This window comes from Fonticula alba (genome assembly GCF_000388065.1).
Source record: "Fonticula alba strain ATCC 38817 unplaced genomic scaffold supercont2.7, whole genome shotgun sequence".
NCBI classification, from domain to species: domain Eukaryota; order Rotosphaerida; family Fonticulaceae; genus Fonticula; species Fonticula alba.
In genome coordinates, this window is record NW_009242977.1 from 1,400,673 (window position 1) to 1,419,648 (window position 18,976).

Consider the following 18,976-nt stretch of genomic DNA (forward strand, 5'->3'; position numbering starts at 1 on the left):
CCCCCCCCCGCCCGGCCCGCTCCTCTCTGCTCGGCATGTGAAGCCGCGTGTCTGACTCCTGTCCCGCTCTCTCGGCCACCGGTTCCCCTGGCCCACAGAGGAGCCCAGCTTCCTGGCTCGGCGCCGGCCGGCCCTCGTGTCCTCGCCCTTTGCGCAGCTGCGCATTGATGCCGACGAGGCGGCCCGGGAGGCCGTGGCATGCGAGATCGCCGGCCCCGGGGCCCCGGGCAGCGGCGATTCGCCGGTGTTGCTGGAGCGTTCGCACACTGCCCCGGGGATGCTCGACCGACTGGGGTACACCTCGCCGCGGGTGACGTCGGACCTTGCGGCGCACCAGGTTTGCGAGGGCATGCGCCATGCGGCCCTTGAGGCATCCGCTGCCCCGCGCGCCGAGGACCTGTGCATCGGGTGCATGTACCGGCCGGTGGAGGTGTGCATCCGGCGGACGTGCCACCTGCCGAGCCGGGAGCCTGGCATGGGTGGTGCCGGGGGGTCCCCGGGGCCCAGCTCCCCGGGTCCCGGCACCCGCAGTCCTCGGTCCTACATTCAAAGCCCTCTTGGCCATGGGGCCTCTCGGTCGCTGGCGGCCGGCGGGGGACCGACGGCCGCGCATCCGTGGCTGTCGCCGAACCCGCGCATCGCCTTGAGACCCGGGGGCGGGTGGACCGCCGGAGGGGTCCCCCGACCCGGGATCATGAGCCCCATCGCGGGCCCTGGCTTGTCGCGTAGTCCCTTGGCACGGAGTCTCTCGGCGGCTTCCAACATGGCCCCGGCCCTTGCTGCCAATGGGCGCAGTCTGCACCCCCTGGCCCAGCACCACCCCCACCAGGCCCCTCTTCAGCAGCCGCAATCGCAGCCGCAGCCGCAGCCGCAACATCACCATGACACCGGGCGCCGGGCCAATGAGTGTGGCTCATGCGAGTGTCGGCCCATGTGGTGTGGTGAATGGTGCGTCTTCTTCCCTCGACAAAGCCGGGGCTGGGCGAGAGTCTCTCTCTCTCTCTCTCTCCCCCTCCCCCCCTCTCTCTATCCACCGTGGGGATGCCGCCTATTGCTCGTCCCCCCCGGCCTCCCTTCCGCCTCGGGATGGGGTGGCCAGCATGAGGCCATGGCCAAGCCAGTCCCAATAGAAGGGGGAGGATGGTCCAGGAAGGGTGTCTCATGGCGGATGGCGGAATTCTCCGACTAACATTAGGCGCCTCGTTCTTTCCTCGGCGCAGCCTCCTCCGGTGGTTCCTTAGCAGGCAGCCGGTCGGTCAGCAAAGCCCGATGATGGACCCGGCCACGGGGGCAACTCACCCGCAGCACCCGCCGGGGCCTGCCACCGCGGGCTTGCGCCCGGGGTGGGGTGGCGGCGGCCCTGCCGCATCGCGGTCTCTCCTGCCGGAGCCGTCCTCCCCTCGACAGACGGTGGACAAGTGGATCCTCTTTGGCCAGGCCAGTTGCCCCTCTTGTGCGCGGGACTTCTGTGCCAAGGACATTGTCTTCGCCACGGCATCCGAGCTGGCGGAGTATCGCCGCCGGACCAGCCCCCAACTTTGAGTCCGAGGCATGGCAGCAGGAAGGGAGGGGGCGGGGGCGGGGCGAGGACTGGAGAAGTGCATGGGTCTCCTCTCTACGTTTCGACTTCCCTCCACCTCTCCCCTCCTCCTCTCTCTTGTCTCAATGTGTCTCGGTGTGAGTTGCGACGGCGCCCTTGCTTTTTTGCCCCACCCACTCAAACGGCACATTCCGTCCCCCCCCCCCCCGTCACCCTTTCTGCCCACGCTCAGTGACCACCGTCCATGGGGCGAAGGAGCGATGCATGCGCTACTTTCATGGAAGGGGGGGGGGGGGGCGCACGATGATCAGGGGAGGCAAAGGGCACGCTTATGGTCCTGCATATTGGCGGCTGGCCGCGGTGTGTGGATAATCTTGCTTGCCCCTCCCCCCCCCCCTCTCCCTGTCTCCCCCTATCTTCCCCCCTCCCCTGTCCCAACCATATACATGCGCTGTTGTCCCTGCCATGTACTGAAATCGAAACCCGGCCAGGCATATCCGTCCGTGCAACTGCAAACAAAGGCAGTCGATAAACAGGAGGACCGGGAGACAGCACATGTGCGAAGATATTTTTTTTATGGTGCCCATGGCGCGAAATAAAAACACACCAATGTCTTCGAAAAAATAACAACAGCAAACAAATGGAAAATGTGACACATTCCAGCGGGGGTGTTGGTGTCTAGAGGAGGGGGCGGAGAAGGAGACGGAGAGGGAAGCGCTGGAGCCGACAGGGCCAGGTCAAAAAGGAAACCTCTGGAGGCGGAGGGTATCGATCCCCCTGCCTGCCGCATGCTAAGCGGCCGCTCTACCATTTGAGCTACGCCCCCCGGAGATGAAGAGCACCCACCGAGCCGCGCTTATGATCATTGGCGACCGCAAGCAGTGGGGAGCCGCTGTGCATCCCCCCCCCCGGCAACGGCTGCCCCCGCGCAGGGATGGCCGATTCACCCCCCCCCCCCCCCACCCAGGAGGCAAATGTGGATGTCCTTGCCTTGGACCAGAAAAGCCGGGTGCATGCGGTACATTCGTGTGGCCACCCCAATGGGGAGTGTTGCCGGGTGCCATTCCCGCCCAAAGAGCGCCGGGAGAGACCCTTCACGGGACAAGGCCGCTACCCGGCTGTGTTCCTCGCCCGGGGACTGCGGCAGGCCGTTTCAAACGGGCCGAGAGCCGGGGCCCCTGCGCAGTCGTGGGGCTTGTTCGCCACATTCCGGGCAGAATCACACGACGGATGATGTGAATCACGCCGCACCCATCGGCCGGCGTGCCCCAATTCGTTGGGTATTAACCCAAGAAACTCAGGGGGCCCTTGGTCCTGATGCTTTAAGTGAGCGAGATAAGCGGGCCCGCAGGACCTTTGGCATTGCGTGTGGGGCGGCTTTTCTGCGTGGCCCACGACTCTGGGGCGGCCCGAGACCTGGATGCCGTCAGAACGACTGATGAGCCTTATCTCCTCCCATTGAGGGCTTCGACGCGCGGGGAGGGGGGGGGGGGGGACTTGTCATCCTTTTAGTCAGGGCCCGGGCCACATATGAGTGCAAGAGTGTCCGGCTGATGCTGGCCGCTCCCCTCCTCGGCCTGCCCCAGCTTCTCGGGCTCCCTCGCCCGAGAGGGACAGGATCAAAGGGGCGGCGGGGCGGGCAGAGGTCCGCCCCCCCTCTGCCGAAGGGAGCCTCGCCGCGTGGTTGGCTGGCCCGGGCAATGGGATCGGGTATCTGCCTTGGCCTTCAAAAGGGTGGAGGGCCGGCGGCCGGCCGGCTGCTGCTGGCCGATGACAAGTAATCCCCCATCCTCTCCTCCCTTGTCCCTGGCTCCTTCCTCCCCGCGCCCTGCGTCTGCCTCGTCCTTCCGACACCCCTGCCGGGCAACTCGGCGACCACTTCCGCTGGTGTTGCCAAAGCATCGGTCCCCCCCCCCCCTCGCCCCCCGGTCCGAATCCCACTGCTGTCCACGGAATGCCCAGGATGCCGCAGCTTGAGATCACGGTTCCCCTCTCAGATCCCAGTGAATCATTAGATGACCTCCGCCAGGATGACGACCTGGACGCGTCGCCAGCGCGCGGCATCGCGCGGTCGGATCCCACACCTTCGCCATTCGGCCCGCGGGGGGGCATTTCCCCGGAACTCGAACAGCCAGCCGCCCACCGAGACCACTCGGTCCGAACGTTGGAGTTTCCGGAGCTCCCCTTCCGCGAGCTGGATGGTCCGGCGCCGCTGGCGAATGGCGACCTACCGCGATCAAGGGGCGCGACTATTGACAGTCAAGACGCGCCGCCTTTTTTCAGCTCCCTGACGCCACGTATGTCGAAGTGATGGTCTCCAGCCCGGTGGTGTTCTCCTGGCCATTTGTCCTCGGTGTGTGTGTGGGTGTGTGTGTGTGTGTGTGTGCTGACGCGGTGGCTGTGTCATCTTTCTCGCCCCCCCGACCCAAACCCATCGCCGGGTCCAGTCTTTGCCTACTGCTGGCACAGGCTGAAGAATGACACCGCCAGCTTGATCTACGAGATGAACCAGCCCTTCGTCCGGAAGTTCGGGCCTGGTAACTTTGACATCGACATCCGTTGTGACATCTTCTTGCGCTTTTACAACCGCCGCTTGGAGAAGGACTTCCGGCGTTTCTTCCATGCATATGTGCGTCCGGTCGGGTGGCCGCCCAGCTCGCGCCTTTGCCCCTGCCCTGGGATATGTCCCGACGCCTGGTCGCTGGCCAGGTCCCCGGGCCTGGGCCCTGCGCTGTCGGGGATTTTGCATGACGTGGTGGTGCCTTTCCCCCGGCCGCCGTCTCGGCCTCTGACTGGTCTGTCCCCTCGCAGGATCACTCCTCCCTCATGCGCGTCATCTGCATGGACTTCCTCTTGTCCTCCATGCAGATGATCATCTTTTTCTCCCTCAATGACTACCGGGACAATGACAATCGGAGATACTTCTCCCTTGTGGCCGGCGGCGGCCTGGTCATCTACATGATCTTGGAAAGCCTGATCTTGGTCTTCCTCATGCTCAACCGGTCTAGCCGTTGTGTCACCCTGGCCAAGTGGCTCTTTGCGATGCTGCTCTTCATGTACCCCTGGATCTTCATCCTTGGCCATGTCATTGCCCCCCGGCGGAAGGTGCCTGCCCCCTGGCCCTGCCCCCCCGATGCACCGGCAGCCGGCGGCCCATAACGGAGCTAAGCCCCTCCCTCCCCTTGCCCGACTGACGTACCATGTGCCCGCCCGCCGCCCGGTCCCCCCCCCCCCTCCCCTGCTGCCCTGCCCTGCCCTCGGCGTAAAGAGCTACAGCCAGGCATACCTGAAGTTTAATTCGGCCATGATGATCGTCATTCCCATGATCATGATCCTGTCACGCTTGCAAATCCGCAGTGCCCTGCTTGTCAACCTGGTCAACATCTTGCTGAATGAAATTGTCCTGATCGTCTTCTACTGCATCAATTACAAGGACCTAAAGGTCTTTGGCAAGTGGCCCTTCCTGCTGCTGTCGCCGCTGTTGTACCTATTGTCGCTGATGGTGTCGGCCCTGATTGCCCTGCGCCGAGAGTACCACTCGCGGACCTTCTTCCTGCAGACGCACATCCTCTATCGTAACAAGGAGCAGCTGGACCTGGCCCAGTCCACGGCCAACATCATCCTGCGATCGATCATGCCCCGCAGGTGCGCGGTTGTTGCTTTTCAGTCTCGCTGGCTCATTGGCCCAAGCGAGCCGGCTGCTGTGGATTTGTTGGTGTTGCTCACACTCGCTGTCACACGCATTTACAATGGGCTTGGCATGGACGCCGTCTGCCCGCCGGGGCCGACCCTCGCCGTCCATCCCTTCGCGGATGACTTTGACGGCCAATGCTGGGACGACTCTCGCCCATGGGCCTCCGTGCCATGGTGTGATGTCCACGGCGCGCCCTGCCCTGCCCGACTGCCCCTGTGCCCATCTGTGCACATGTGTGCATATCTGGGCCACCATGCGGCGGCGACGGCGGTGGCGGCGACATGCGAACGCCTGGTCCACAGCGTGATGAAGAAGTTCCGCTTCGAGCAGCGCATCACCATGAAAAACCACCAAGTCCCGAGCATCCTGGAAAGCCACGCCAATGTGACCATCCTGTGTAGTGACATTGCCGGCTTCACGGCATTCAGCTCGGCCATCAGCCCGGAGGAGCTGGTCGAGACACTGTCGCTGGTGTTTGTCTGCTTCGACAGCCTGGCCCACGCGTACAAAGTGGAAAAGATCAAGACCATGGGCGACTCGTATATTGCCTGCTGCGGGGCGCCGCAATATGAGCCGCTGCATGCCCTGCGCGTGTGCATCCTTGGCTTGTCGATGCGCGATGCCATTCGCGAGTTCGACATCAAGGCCAATGTGCCCACCAGCGTCGGCCTCATGGGGCCCATGTACAGCGGGTACTTCCAGCCACTGCAGATGCGCATCGGCGTGCACACCGGTTCCGTGACCGCCGGGCTGGTGGGGCTCCGGTGCATGCGGTATGGTGCGTTCCTGGCTCACTGGCCGGCCAGCCGGCCGGCCGGCCCGGCCCGGCCCCTGCACCACTTGTGACACCAGTCACGCCCCCGGCATTGGGCCGTGCCCATTCTCCGGGAGCACCAGCACAGACCATGTGTCCCCCTTGGCCCTAGGTCTGACTCGATCGCTGTCCCCACCGCTCGCGGACCTTCCCATGCCGTGCCGTGCCGTGTCGTGTCGCGCCGTGCCGTGCCGTGTCGTGCCGCGCCGTGCCGTCATTTGGTCTCGTGTGGATCTGCCCGGCACGACGGACATTCGGATGCCGGTCTCGCTTGGCCCGACCCTTGGGGCCCTTCGCCGCCACCGCCAGACCTCTATTCGTCCGACGTGCAGATTGCCACGGCCATCGAGGAAACCGGCGCCAAGGACATCCCGCACATATCCATCAAGACCTACCTTGCCCTGGGCGAGCAGGCCGAGGACTTCATCTTCGAGCGGTCCCTGGTCCGGGGCGTGTACCACCATATGATTGCCGGCCGGACCGACACCATGTGCCTCATCCGCCTGCGCTCTCTGGGCGAGGGGGTCGGCCCGGCTGGCGGGCTGTCAGCCACCACGCAAAAGGTAATTAGCTTTGCCGAGCGCCGGTTGAGGCGCTTCACCAGTGCCGTAGACCCCCTCGGACCGTCCAGCCGGTACGCGCCATGCCCTCAAAATTGTGTCTGCCCTTGTGTGCCTTCGCCTCTTTCGGGTGCTGGGCTCGGTGACCTGCCACCCTGGCCCGGTTCCGGCCCATGGCAAGCCCTCTAACCGGCATTGTGGGCGTATGTTCATTCCTCTCCCGAAGGACCTTCTCCCGGAGCAATGACAGCCAGCCGTGCGATTTCAATCCGTTCAAGGTCGAGGTGCGCCCAGGCATGAGGGGGCCTCTTCTCCCCCCGGGCCCTTGGCCATGTATTCTTGCCGGAGGTGAGGTCCGATTCCGGGCTTGCTAACTGCCCTCCATTGGGGACCATAACGCTCGGCCGGCTGTCGGCGCACGGGAAGGGGCCAAAGATGAATGCCCACCCCCCGACGGCCAGCATGCCGAATGGCAGTCACACATCGGCCGGGCCGAGCACCGAGGAGCACATCGCGTCCCCTGGCTGCCCGGCCAACAGCCGGCAGGAGCATTGCTACAGGTTCCGGGCCGAGTCCATCGCGCGGTGTGTGGCCCGGGTGTACGCCTCGCGGTGTAACAACAGCCAAGTGCGCAATGATGGCGATGGGCTGCTGCTGCGTGTGTCGAAATCCTCGCCCGCCGTGCTGGGATCGGTGCCGGCCCTGCACCGGTCGACTTCGCCACGCACCGTCGGTATCCAGGACGAAAATGTCCTTGTGGCCGGGGCCAAGCTCAGCCGCCTGACACAGGCCACCCTGCCGAAGAAGGCCAACCACATGAAGGCCATCACCGGGCCGGTGGAGATGCTGCCGCTGCGGCCGCGCCGAGCTTCGCTGGCCGGCGGCCATGTGGGCCAAATTGCCGGCCTGCAATTCCCCCTGCCCGGGGTCGGGGTTCCGCGGGTGGATCCCGCCTGGCCGGGGGCCGAGTCGGATGCCCCCGGGGCCGAGGGCGCCAGCGGCCCATCCCCCGACCGGGCGGATGTCCCGCGGCTGGTGGCCTCGTCGGTGCCGCCGCGCGAGGTCGGCGACGAGGAGTACATGCCGGCCGGCCGGCCGCCCATGTCGGCCCCCCCGCGGGCCATGGACCCCAAGCCGCCGAGCATGGTCAACCGCTTCCTCGGGGAGATCACCGAATCGCTGTCCGGCATCTTGGGCTCCTTCCGGGGGTATGCCGCGGCTCGGACGCCGACCTTCGAGCCGCGCGAGCCGGAGCCGCCCCCGCGGCCGCCGGCCGAGGGCGGGGTTCCGCGACCGCGGCCCGGGCCCGGCGCCGGCCCCACGGCGCGCGACATGCCATCGCCGGAGCAGTACCATCTCAGTGTGTCGGTCTTCGATGACCTTGACCGGGGGGCCCTGCGGGACACCCGTTCCACGGGCATGCTCAGTCGCGGGGCCGATGTGCTGGTGATGAAGGACACCACCGACCTGCCGCCCGAGGAGCTGACTCTGCATCCGATCGCCATGCAGCGCATGCACCCATCGGTGCCGTTGAGCCAGTCGATTGGCCACCTCCGGGACTCCTGGGCGCCTGGGAAGCCGCCCGGAAAAGCGCCTCCCCCCGCCGAGGTGGCTGCCCCCGTGTCGGATGCCCGCGCCTCGGCCGTGCCGTCCACCGACACGGACCCCATGACCCCGGGGCGGGTGGCTCGGTGGCTGGGAATAGCTCGGTGGCCCGCGAAGCGCCGATCGGCGGCCGACATGTCGCCGGCCGCGACCGCCGCCGCCCCGCAGCCGGTCACTCGGCGCCCGAGTGAAACGCCCAGCCCCCTGCTCAGCCTCCAGACGGCCGCCGGGGCCGTGAACGGAGACGTGCCCATGTCACATCCCTCCAGCCCGCAGGCCGGTCGGCCGAAGGACAACCTCTTCCCGGATGAGGCCTTCGAGACGATCAACACATGCGGGGCCCCGAGCTGGCGACGGGTTTTTCACATTCACCACGGCGAGGCCCATCGCCAGGGGCAGGACCAGACGCCCGAGGAAACCCCGGACGAGAGGACCATCCGCCATTTGTCCGGCAGCCAGCTCATCTATGGCATGCATCGGATGCTGAATTACACCGGTACGATGGTGGCCCGCATGCCGGGGCCCGGCAGGCATATGCCCCCCCCCCCCCCGTCCCCCCTTCGGCCCACTGTTGCCGGCATTGGGCACATCGCTGACGTGCTGGCCTCCATGCAGGGCAATTCCGGTCGAAGCTCATCGAGCGTCGGTTTCGTGGCGACCGGGTGGTCATCGAGCATAACCACTATCTCCGGTCGATCGGGTGCTGTGTCTTCATGGGGGTGGTCATTATTGTGCGTGTCTTCCCACTGCCCGATGCGCTGTGCCTCTGCATAGCAGAAGGGGCGGGGGGGGGGGGGGGGGGGGACAAATGCGCATGCGCTGGCCTCCTGCCCGGCGGAGTTGCTGACCACCTCGTCGCATGGCCTTCCCCCGGCGGGGGGGGGGACGATTGTGTTGCCACCGACGGCAGGGGGTCCTGGCCGGAGCGGTCAACATGCCGGTCTGGACCCTGGTGCTGCACATTGTAGCCGTGGCCTTGATCTTCGTGCTGCTGGTGGTGGTCATGCTGCGCAATTGGTATGCTTCTGAGTCTCGTACTTAATGCCCCCCCCCCCCCGCTCTCCATGTCCAGACGGGGAATCCTTCACCTGGCGGCATCCCTGCGCGGACTGACCCTTGCCGTGGCACTCAGCATCAAGTTTCTCCGCGTGGACGAGCACATCTTCGCCATCGCCACCTGCCTGCTCCTTGCGGTTCTCGGTGTCTTTGATGTGGGCTACATTCCGCGCTCGGTCATGGAAGGTGCGCCAATGAGCCGCCGGTGGTCTGCACCCAGGGCGCACACGCACACACACACACACACACCCCTGCCCAGGCGGCAGCAGCTGGTCCGGCCGGCGCATGCCAAAGATACCTCCAGGTCCCCCGCCCTCCCTCCCGGCCCCTTCTTTCCTCGATGCCTTGGTCTGACCGGTGAGCCTCGCTCCTTCCTCCCGAGGGCAGATGCCTATGTCCCCAAGACCCCGAGTGTCTATGTCGGGGCAACCTTCACCATCACCCAGCTGGCCTTCTGTCTCTTCTTCTATTCGAACGGCCTGTTGTTGACGGTGCGCATCCCCCCGACGTGGGCCGAAGGGGCTTCCCGCCTGCGCCCCTATCGACGCCACATTCTGAATGTGTGTCTGTGTATGTGTGTATATGTTCCGGCGGCTATGGCCACCCCTTTGCCTGTCTCACACGCTCATTGCAACCTTCGTGGCCCATGGGTCGATTTGTGTCTCCCTGTGTTTGCCTGCCCCACCCTCCCTCGATCCCGTTCGCGCTCTCTCTCTCTCTCTCTCTCTCTCTCTCTCTGATGCTCTCTGCATGGACCACTCCTCACTCTTCCCCTGTTATCGACCTCCATGCGATGGACAACAGTGCATCTCCCTCCTGGTCGTTCCATTCAAGATCGGCTTTGCCTGTATCTTCTTCTACGCCATGGCCAGTTCCTCCACCTCCGAGGATGGCGTGATGACGGCTGTTACGGTGATCCTCTTTTTCTTTGTAGTCGGCATCATCAACTCCGAAAATGATCGTCTCATCCGGTATGTTGTGCCTTCCTCATCGCTCTCTCTCTCTCTCTCTCTCGCACGCTCGCTCGCTGTCTCCTCACCACCCCTGCATCCCATCCCCGCGCTCCATGGCTGACTACTTTCCCTCTCCCTTGCACCGGGCCACCGCAACCCCCCTCACAGGAAGCAGTGGTGGATCAGCCTGACCGTGCGCACCCGGACCGAGCAGCTGCAACGCGTGCGCGACCGGTCCGAGGCCCTGCTGTACTATCTCCTGCCGGGATTCGTCATCAACCGGTACGTTGACTGCCCACATGGCACCGGGCTAGGGTGGCTGCTGCTTCGCCATTGCTCGGGGGTCTACGAACACAGCCCCCCCCCCCCCTGCTAACCCCCTTCCCAACGGCCCGGCCGCTAGCCTGATGAAAACCCCGGATTTCCGCAGCCTCGCCGAGTCCTTCGACAATGTGGCCATCGTCTTTTTCAGCCTCCCCAGCCGTACGTTCAGTCGTTGCAGCGGTGCCCGCTCGCTCGACTCCCGCGACGCCCCTTACACTGGCAGCCGATATCCGGACCCCGGCACACTGACACACCATGACCAGGGCTGATGGGGGACGAGCTGTCCGACGAGGACTCCTTGGAGATTCTCATCCGGCTGTCGCGCTGCTTCGACCAGCTGGTGCACTATTATGGCGTGCTGAAGATCAAGGCCGGCGGGGAGAGCTTCCTGGCGATTGCCGGCGGGCCGGCCGTGTACACCTGCAATCGGCCCTTCCCGCCGCTGCCACTGAGCCTCTACGCCAGTGGCGTCCATGGGAGCTGGACCTCCCTGAAGACCATGCGTCACATTGCCCGGGTGTTGGTCCTGGCCCAGCAGCGGTACATCGAAACCGAGGATCCGGCTCAGGCCAACTGCTGGGACTCGCCTGGCCGTCCGGCGCCATACCGACGCCTGACGAGACATTCCTTGGTCCCGGCGGGCCAAGATGGCGAGTTCCCCGGCCCCATGCTGGGCCGAGATGTGCCCCCGGCCAGGCCGGTGGCCGGAGCCGGCCCCGCCATGGATCCTGCCGGTGCTGCGAGCGGGGTCCTGCCCTCGGCCATCTGCCCGAATGGCTGGGACCCGGTGCTGTCGCCGCCGCCGCCGCCGACGTCCACCTTCCTCCACCGGGTCCCGGGGGCTGGGATGCCGGTGGCGGGCGACACCGTGCACGCCCCCCAGCCAGGCCCGGCAGGGCCTGGCAGCAGCACGCCCAGGGATGATGCCATCAATATGGTAAATACGTCGCACTTTTCCGGGCAACTTGGAGCCAAGAGCCCCCCGCGGGGGACGATAGGCATTGATGATGCCGCCAGCTCCCTCTTGCTGCGATCCATGGCCGGGGATGTGAAGGTCCCGCGGCATGCCTGGCTACGCCAGGCCAGGCAGGCCGGCTGCGACCGGTCTAACAAGCTGGCCGGCAGTCCGGCCGGCGGATCGACCCCCCGGGCAGGCCGGCTGGCGGAGTCGCGGCCCGGCAGCGCTTCGGCCACGCGGCCCCCGCGAGATGTGGCCTCCGAGGACTTCAACCGCGCGCACATCGTGCTCCCGGAGAGGGTGGTCGCCGGCGAGCCGGCCGGCGAAAGCCTCGTCGACAGCCTGCTGTATGAGACCCTGGACCGGGACAAGAGCCAGAACTTCCGGGTCTGGCGCAACATCCGCCACTCGATCAAGCGCATGTCGCCGCAAATCGAATATCATCAACGCCAGCCGGTGCCGCGACCATCGTTGGCCACCGTGTCGCCGCGCATGGCCAACTTGCGCGACGCCCGCATGCGCTCCCTCGGCAAGGGCGGCCGGCAGCGGGGCAAGGCCCCGGGCGGCAGGGAGCCCGGCCAGCCGGCCGGCCAAAGGCCCCAGCCGGTGGCCGATGGCCTGGACATCGGGGCCGCCATCGAGTACCAGTGCCCGGCTCTTCTGCCGGCCGACCAGCGGCTGGCCCTTTCGCCCGCCATCAACCAGGGGGGCCTGGCGTGGGACGACGATGGGATCGACCTTGCCCCGAAGGGCCCGAGGCTGGGCAGCGTGGATTGGCGCCTGTTACAGCCGTCCCGGTCGGACGGCGGCGGCCATGCAGCCCGGCGGGACTTGCGGGCGACGGGCCACGAGAGTGGGTCGCTCGCAGGGCCGGGGGGCTTCCGGTCGCCGCGAAGCGCCGACATCGAGGCCCTCGTGGAGGCCGACAGCCCGGACCTCGAGCGGGCCTTCGAGCTGGACGCCGGCGAGGACGACCTCGAGGACTTGGACATGGAGGACGGGTCCTTCCTGGTTGAGGAGTGGGAGGAGCTGGCCCGGTTGAATGACGGCCTGACGACCCAGGCCCCGAGCCAGCGCCGGCCCATGCACATAGACTTCATGGGCTTGGACCTGTCGCGAGCCGCGCAAATCGGCGACAATCTCAATGCCCTGTCCTCGAATGAGCACCTTTTCGATGCGGACGGCAACTTCCACCTCTGCCTGCCGACCGTGCACGAGCCCGGCACCGGCAAGTCCGAGGCGTGGAATCACCACTGGGACCGTGAGGCCGAGGAGCTGATGCACCACGGCGCCCGCTACTGGCCGACCCACGGGGCCCAGGCGGCCGGCGGCCCGGGGGCAGGCGAGCCCGGGCGCTTCCTGGCCGAGCCGACCATGGAGTCCCCCTTCGCCGGGTCGATGCTGAGCGACCCGCTGTCGCGCTTGCTACTCCTGTCGATCCACGTGCAAAACCTGGGCGTTGCCATTGGGAGCTCCTTCGACAAGGACCTGCGCATCCGCGCCGGCGTCAATGGTACACATGCTTCCGGGGGGCTGCCGTGCGGCTGCCCTGGCGGACGCCGGGCAGCGCGATCGCCGGCGCGTCGGACCGAGACGGCGGCCGGGGGCCGGGGGCCGGGGGCCGGGGGCCGGGGGGAGGGGGGTCCATGGCCGGACGGTGGCCGCTCCCTTTTTAGCCGGTGCCCCGAGCTTGCCGCCTTTTCGCCGCTGTCGCATTGGCACTGACCATTTGTCTGGCCTCCTGGGCCCGCGCCGGTCCGCGTCCCGTGCGCCGCCCTGCTGCATGGCGCCGCCGGTCATCCCGGCAGTCGGCCCGGTGGTTGCCGGGGTCATTGGCACCGACAAGTTCCTGTACGATGTCTGGGGCGACAGTGTGAATCTGGCCTCGCGCATGGACAGCACCAGCCTGGGCGGGCGCATCCAGGTGACCCGGACCGTGGTCAACCAGGCCGACTCGTCCTTTGTCTTCGAGCGGCGCGGGTCCATCATGATCAAGGGCAAGGGGCCGATGACGACCTACTTCCTCCGGAGCTTGCGCCTGTCCAGCACGGGGGGCCTTTCCGGAGGCCGGGCCCAGGTACGCCCGGTGCTGGCCCGGGTGTCGGGGCCTTTGGGGAGGGGGGAGGGGGGGGGGAGGGGCAGCGGGGGGCGGCTCGACAAAGGGCGGCCATCCCTCAGGCGGCCATGTACTGACAGGACCACCGGGCCAGCAGGGGCCCAGCGCGCGCCACTCGACGGCCAACTCCTCCGCGGTGACGCTGGTGGCGTCGGATTCGACATTGGTGGCTGCGGACCCAACCGAGGGGTCGGCCTCGGGGGCGGACTCGCCGGGGGCGCGGCCGGCCAGCAAGAAGCACAAGAAGAAGACCCTGATCGCCGGCGGGGCATTTGATGGGGCCGGGCCGGGGGGTCCCTTGAGCCCGGGCCTGGCGCCCGGGTCGCCCGCCATCCGGGACAGCCCCTCGGAATTTTGGCTCGGCCATGACATGTCTGGGCTGTACACGCGCCCCGCCTCGCCGGACCTGATGGCGGTCATGTCGGCCGGCGGCGGTCGGTCGGACTCCGAGGCCCCGAGCTCGCCCTTCTCGGCGGGAGCCCCGGGCGATGGTGCCCTGCCGGCCACCCCCCTGTACAAGGAGCCGTGTACCTGCCCGGTGCCGGGGGACTCGCCGGAGGCCGAGCACCTCCGCCAGCACCCGCCGACCGAGGTGGAGTTGCTGAGCGCCGCGAGGGGGGCGGCCTTGCCGGCGGCCGGGAGCGCGGCCCTGGCGTGCGGCCCCGGCGACGAGTCGACTCAGCGGTCGCCACGGGCTCGGGACCCGGGCCCGGGGCCGAGTGTGGCGCTGCCGCCGGCGCCGCCCGGCGCAAGGGACCCCGGCCGGTTGGCCGGCCGGATGCATGCCCCGGAGCCGGATGGCCCCTGCCTGGCCGAGCCGGCTTCCGAGTCCCTGAGCACCCCGAGGACGACCTCCTTCGGGGACCTGCCGTGTGGCCGGCTGCCAAGCGATGACATTCGGCCAGCCACTCTCGGGGCCACGGGGGCCGATGTGGCGCGGGACCGGCAGCGCTCGACCCTGGCCGCGGCCGGGGCCACCGGCACGGCCGACTCATCGGCCCACGGCCTCGGGCTTGGGAGCGTCTACTTCCCGGGCTTCCGGCCCTGGCGCCGGCACAGCCTCGGAGGCGACCACGACCCGGCGCACCAGGAGGCCGAGCGCTTCCACATGCAGGGGTCCCGCCGGGGCCCGATGCAGCTGCCCTTCCACTTCAGTGTGCCTGCCTTGGCGCTCAATCTGGAGGGCACCCAGTTCCGGGAGGGCGGCAGTGCGTCGAATTCCCTCTCGGCGTCGGCCAGCATGCCGCTGCATTCGTCGGCCACCCTGCGCACGATCCTGCGCACGCTGGACATGGGCCCCATTGGCCGGGGAGGGCCCGGCGGCACGACGCCACCCGCCGGCAGCCAGCCTCCCCCCGCAGACCCGGGCCACGGGGGCCCCCGGCCAGCCGCCGCCGCCGCCGCCGCCGCCGCCGCCGCCGCCGCCGCCGCGGAGGTCGTCCAACACCCGGCCCCTTGCCGGGCACACGGGGCCTACCACTCGGACAGCCGGCCCTTGTCCTAGGGCCGGGCGAAGGGCCGCCGGGCCGGGATCCCCCTCCCCCCCCGGCCGCCGGTGGGTGAATGTGCATCGGTGTGCATGGCCGATCGCAGGCCCCCATCCGTGGAGTTTGGCCCGGGCCGGGATCCCCCCAAGCGGCCGGCCTCATGGCCATCCGGCCCGCCTGGCCGGCGTGCGCTGCCACCTGCGCGAGGGTGGACCATGACCCCCATCCCCCCTGGGCAGGCTCTGTGAGCGCGCTTCAAACTCGGGTGTATTCTTGCACAGGATGAGGAAAATAGACAGGGGACATGTTGGTCGAGAGATGGGCTGTCCACAGGGCGGGGGGAGGGGGGAGGAGGAGCGAGGACGCGGGGAAAGACGCGGCCGAGGGGAGGTGAGCGCATGGCGCCGCGCACCGAAAGTGGCACATGCCAAGGGGGATGGAGGGGGGGGGGGAAGGGCGGGGGCCCAACGCGTGGTCTCGAGAACTGCAAGGCACGCGAGCCATCCCTGGCCCCGAGTCAGAGCGCGTAGGGGACGGCGCTGTGCCCAGCAAGACGAGCGGGCGGGGGATGGAGGCCAGGACAGAGACGGCACCCGGCGCCTCCCCTGCGCGACGGGATGCCGTTGTTTCTTGGCGCGAGTGTGTTTGCTTGTTTGCTCTCTTTTTTTTTAGATGGGGGGCGCGAATGTGCCCCGGCATCGGCATGGCTGCCTCGCCGGGTCTCGGGAGCCGGGATGCTTCACGGTGCCTGGCCCGGGGCGCTTCGATGGAGGGGCGAGGGTGTATATGTATAAATCAATAAGGTGCCCTGCTGTGCATATGGGGAGGGGGGTGGGGGGCGCGTTGCGGCCACACATCAGGGCATCGAGTCTGTCCCAGAGGGGGTTCAGGTGCGCGCGCGCGCGCGAGCACGCCTCTCGGCCTCAGGTGGCGGCCATGGCGGTGCCCCGGCGGGAGGGGGCTTGCGCCGGGGCCCCGGGCATGGGCCCGCCCTTGCCGGGCTGCTGGTGGAGTTGCTGCTGCTGCTGCTGCTCGCGGCGAGTCGCGCGCACGCACAGCCCGGCCCACTGGTTGGCCGCCACGGCGGCCGTCCACTGGCCCACCATCCAGGGCACGAAGAAGTGCATGGCCACCGGGAGGGTGAAATACCGGGCCGAGCGGATGACAATGGCCAGGAAGGTGGCCATCTCCGGCGACAGGGCGGCCATGGCCTCGGCCAGCAGCAGCGACGCCGGGGACAGGGACCCGCCCGCCTCCAGGGTCAGGGCCGCGGCCACATACCCCTCGAGGCCGTGCATCAGGAGTTCCTGGACCCAGGCAATGGTGGCCACCCCGGCCGCCACCAGCAGGCCGATGACCGCGCGCCGCCAGAGATCGATGCCGCGCATGCGGCGCAGGTCGCCGAGGCGGGGGGTCGGCCCGGCGGGCCCGGCGGCCGCCGTGGCCGCGGCATTGCGCCGGCGGAGCTGCTCCACGCCCCAGAGGATTTGCCCGCGGCTGCGGACCGCATGCTCGGTCGGCGGCATGGCCAGCTCGCCGTCCGGCACGTCGGCCTGCTCGAAGGAATTGTCGCTGTCCTTCAGCATGTAGTGCGGCCGGAAGGGGATCTTCCGGAGGTGCAGCTGGGCCAGGTGCCGGAAGAGGAAGGCCGCCGCCAGGCCCAGCAGCTGCAGGGTCACCATGAAGGTGGAAATGCGCGTGGCCACGCCGGGGGCCAGGACATACTCGGCCGGGCGGACGCGCTCCAGCACGCCCACCGCCACGGCCAGCACGAAGACCACCTGCGCGCGGAAGGCATTCGGCCGCTGGCGCAGGAGGCTCGGCTCCGGCAGCAGGCGCCGGTCCACCGGGATGGTCCGGTCAAAGAGGGCCGCCTGGGCCGACACCTCCTGGTCATGGTCGTCCGCGTGGTCGGGGCGCGGGTCGTCGGCCGGGCCGGCCATGGGGTCGGCGCGGGCCGTCGCCGGCGCGGCCGCCTCCCCGAGCGTGGCCCCGGCGGTGGTGGGCTTGCCGGCCGGGGTGGCGGCATCGGGGCCGGGCGCCGCGGCCCCGCGAGACCGGATCTTGCGCAAGTCCTCCAGCGCCAGGGCCGCGCGCTGGCGCATCCGCTCGTCGGCGGTCGAGGTGAGCTCCGCGGTGGCCGGCGCCTCGGAGGAGGCCTCCTGCCGGGGGCCGGGGCCGCCGTCCTCGGCCAGGCCGGGCCCCGGGCTGGGGGCGGACGGCGGACGCGACGCCCCGGCCAGGGGGGCCAGGTCGCCGCTGGCCACCTTGGCCAGGCGCTTGTCAATGACCAGGTCCCCGGCCGAGGCCGAGTCCAGGATCGGCGCCAGGGTCATGGTGGCGGCGGCCAGGTCGGCCAGGGCGGCCGGGCGCTCGCTGGCCGGCAGGTCGGCCGGCGTGACGCCGAGGCTGCTCCGCCGGGGGGGCACCGGCATGGCCGCCAGACCGGCCACCCCGGAGGCCGAGCCCCGGCGGCTGCTGGGGTCGGTGTCGGCGAAGGAGGACCGCCGGCTGGGGGGCTTCAGCTCGACGGTCTTCACCTCGGCGCCGGCGGCGGTGGCCGACCCGCCGAGCGGCCAGCGGGGCCCGCCGGCCGGGGCCGCGATCACGGTCACCGTGCTCCGGCCGCCCGGGGCCAGGAAGTATCCCGACTGGCCGGGGCCGCCGCCGGCGGCCGCGGAGTCGGCCGCCTGCGGGCCCGGCTCCGCACTGGCCGACGCCCGACGCGAGGAAGGCCGACTGGGGATGGAGAAGGTGGCCTGCTTTTCGCCGATCTCCGGGAGGATGTCCTTGCGCTCCTCCTCGTCGACATCGTCCTCCTCCTCCTCCTCCTCCTCCTCCTCCTCCTTCGGCGAGGCGGGGGCCGCCATGCTGGCCGCGGTGGGCGCGGCGGCCAGGGCCGTGGCGGCACTCGCGACGGCCGACGCCCCGCCGGGCGGCTGCTTGGCCGGCTGGATGAATGCCTCGAAGGGGGACAGCTGGCCGGTTTCGGCGGACAGAATCTGCGACCGCGGCCGGAAGCGCAATACCGGCGGGGTGAGCTGCTCATGGCCGAGGGCCCAGCCGACGCCCGGGCCGGGGCCGCCCGGCGACGCGGCCACCTCCGCGCCCAAGGGCTCCTTGTCCTCGGAGCCGGAGTCCGGGGCAGGCATGGGGGCGCCGCGGGCCGGGCCGGCCGCCAGCCCGGCCGCCGGGACCGGGGCCGACATGCTGCCGCCGGTGGCACTCACGCCGCTGCTGGCCGGGCCCGGGCCCGGGCCCGAGCCCGAGCCCGAGCTCGAGCCCGAGCCGGCCGCCTGGGCCATGGCAGCGCCCTCATCACCGCCCGCAGTCAGCATGAGAGACTCCAGCTCCAGGGGATCCTTCTCGGTTTCCATGATGTACCGGAAGAAGTGATCATCCAGCAGCTTGTACAGCCGGACCCCGACCAGGGTGGTGAGGTATGTGCAGAAGTAGGAAGCCCCGTAGGCCACCGCGGCGAAGGCCATGGTCACCGATTGCGAGCCGATCAGCACCGACACGGTGGCCGCCGCGCCGATGTACCCCACGGTGGCCAGGCTGGCCAGGACGACAAACTGCTTGCGCACATGCAGCGCCATGAAGAGCAGCATGCCGGTGGCAACCATCAGATGGGCCGACGGCAGGCCCGAGGATTCTGTGCATGGTGTGTGTGTGTGTGTGTGTGTGTGTGTGTGTGTGTGTGTGTGTTCGGCCCCCGGCGAGCGATGGAGACCGGAGGAGGGGACGGCGAAGCCGGCCGGCCGCAGGGGAGAGGGGCCGCGCACAGGAGCAGGCGTAGGCGGTCAGCACACGAAACAGCCCTCGACGGGGTCAGCGAAAAAAGGGTGGCACCAGGCAGGCAGACCCCC

The 18,976-nt window shown here is 68.7% G+C and overlaps 3 protein-coding genes and 1 non-coding gene across 4 annotated transcripts in view; 2 read left to right on the forward strand and 2 right to left on the reverse strand.

The window, feature by feature from the left end:
- H696_04514 (hypothetical protein) overlaps positions 1–1,542 on the forward strand; it is a gene marked incomplete at both ends in the record, with an annotated part of 5,290 nt that extends 3,748 nt beyond the window's left edge. Inside the window, 2 exons of the mRNA XM_009498395.1 lie at positions 99–948; positions 1,221–1,542. Coding sequence (XP_009496670.1) covers positions 99–948; positions 1,221–1,542 — 1,172 coding nt within the window. The remainder of the gene's footprint in view (positions 1–98; positions 949–1,220) is intronic.
- Positions 1,543–2,293: 751 nt separating this feature from the next.
- On the reverse strand, positions 2,294–2,366 carry H696_04515. The gene has a single exon. It is a non-coding gene; the product is annotated as a tRNA-Ala (tRNA).
- Positions 2,367–3,503: 1,137 nt separating this feature from the next.
- On the forward strand, positions 3,504–15,124 carry H696_04516 (hypothetical protein; the record flags this gene model as incomplete). Its single annotated transcript, XM_009498396.1, has 18 exons — positions 3,504–3,741; positions 3,988–4,169; positions 4,352–4,645; positions 4,809–5,185; positions 5,537–6,012; positions 6,358–6,682; positions 6,835–6,892; positions 7,044–8,709; positions 8,829–8,944; positions 9,124–9,230; positions 9,346–9,455; positions 9,657–9,829; positions 10,074–10,240; positions 10,391–10,504; positions 10,626–10,705; positions 10,810–13,017; positions 13,181–13,581; positions 13,718–15,124. 18 exons carry the CDS (start codon positions 3,504–3,506, stop codon positions 15,122–15,124), a joined length of 8,499 nt encoding a protein of 2,832 aa, XP_009496671.1.
- Positions 15,125–16,030: 906 nt separating this feature from the next.
- H696_04517 (hypothetical protein) overlaps positions 16,031–18,976 on the reverse strand; it is a gene marked incomplete at both ends in the record, with an annotated part of 5,993 nt that continues 3,047 nt past the window's right edge. The window contains one exon of the mRNA XM_009498397.1: positions 16,031–18,762. Within this exon, the coding sequence (XP_009496672.1) occupies positions 16,031–18,762 (2,732 nt within the window). The remainder of the gene's footprint in view (positions 18,763–18,976) is intronic.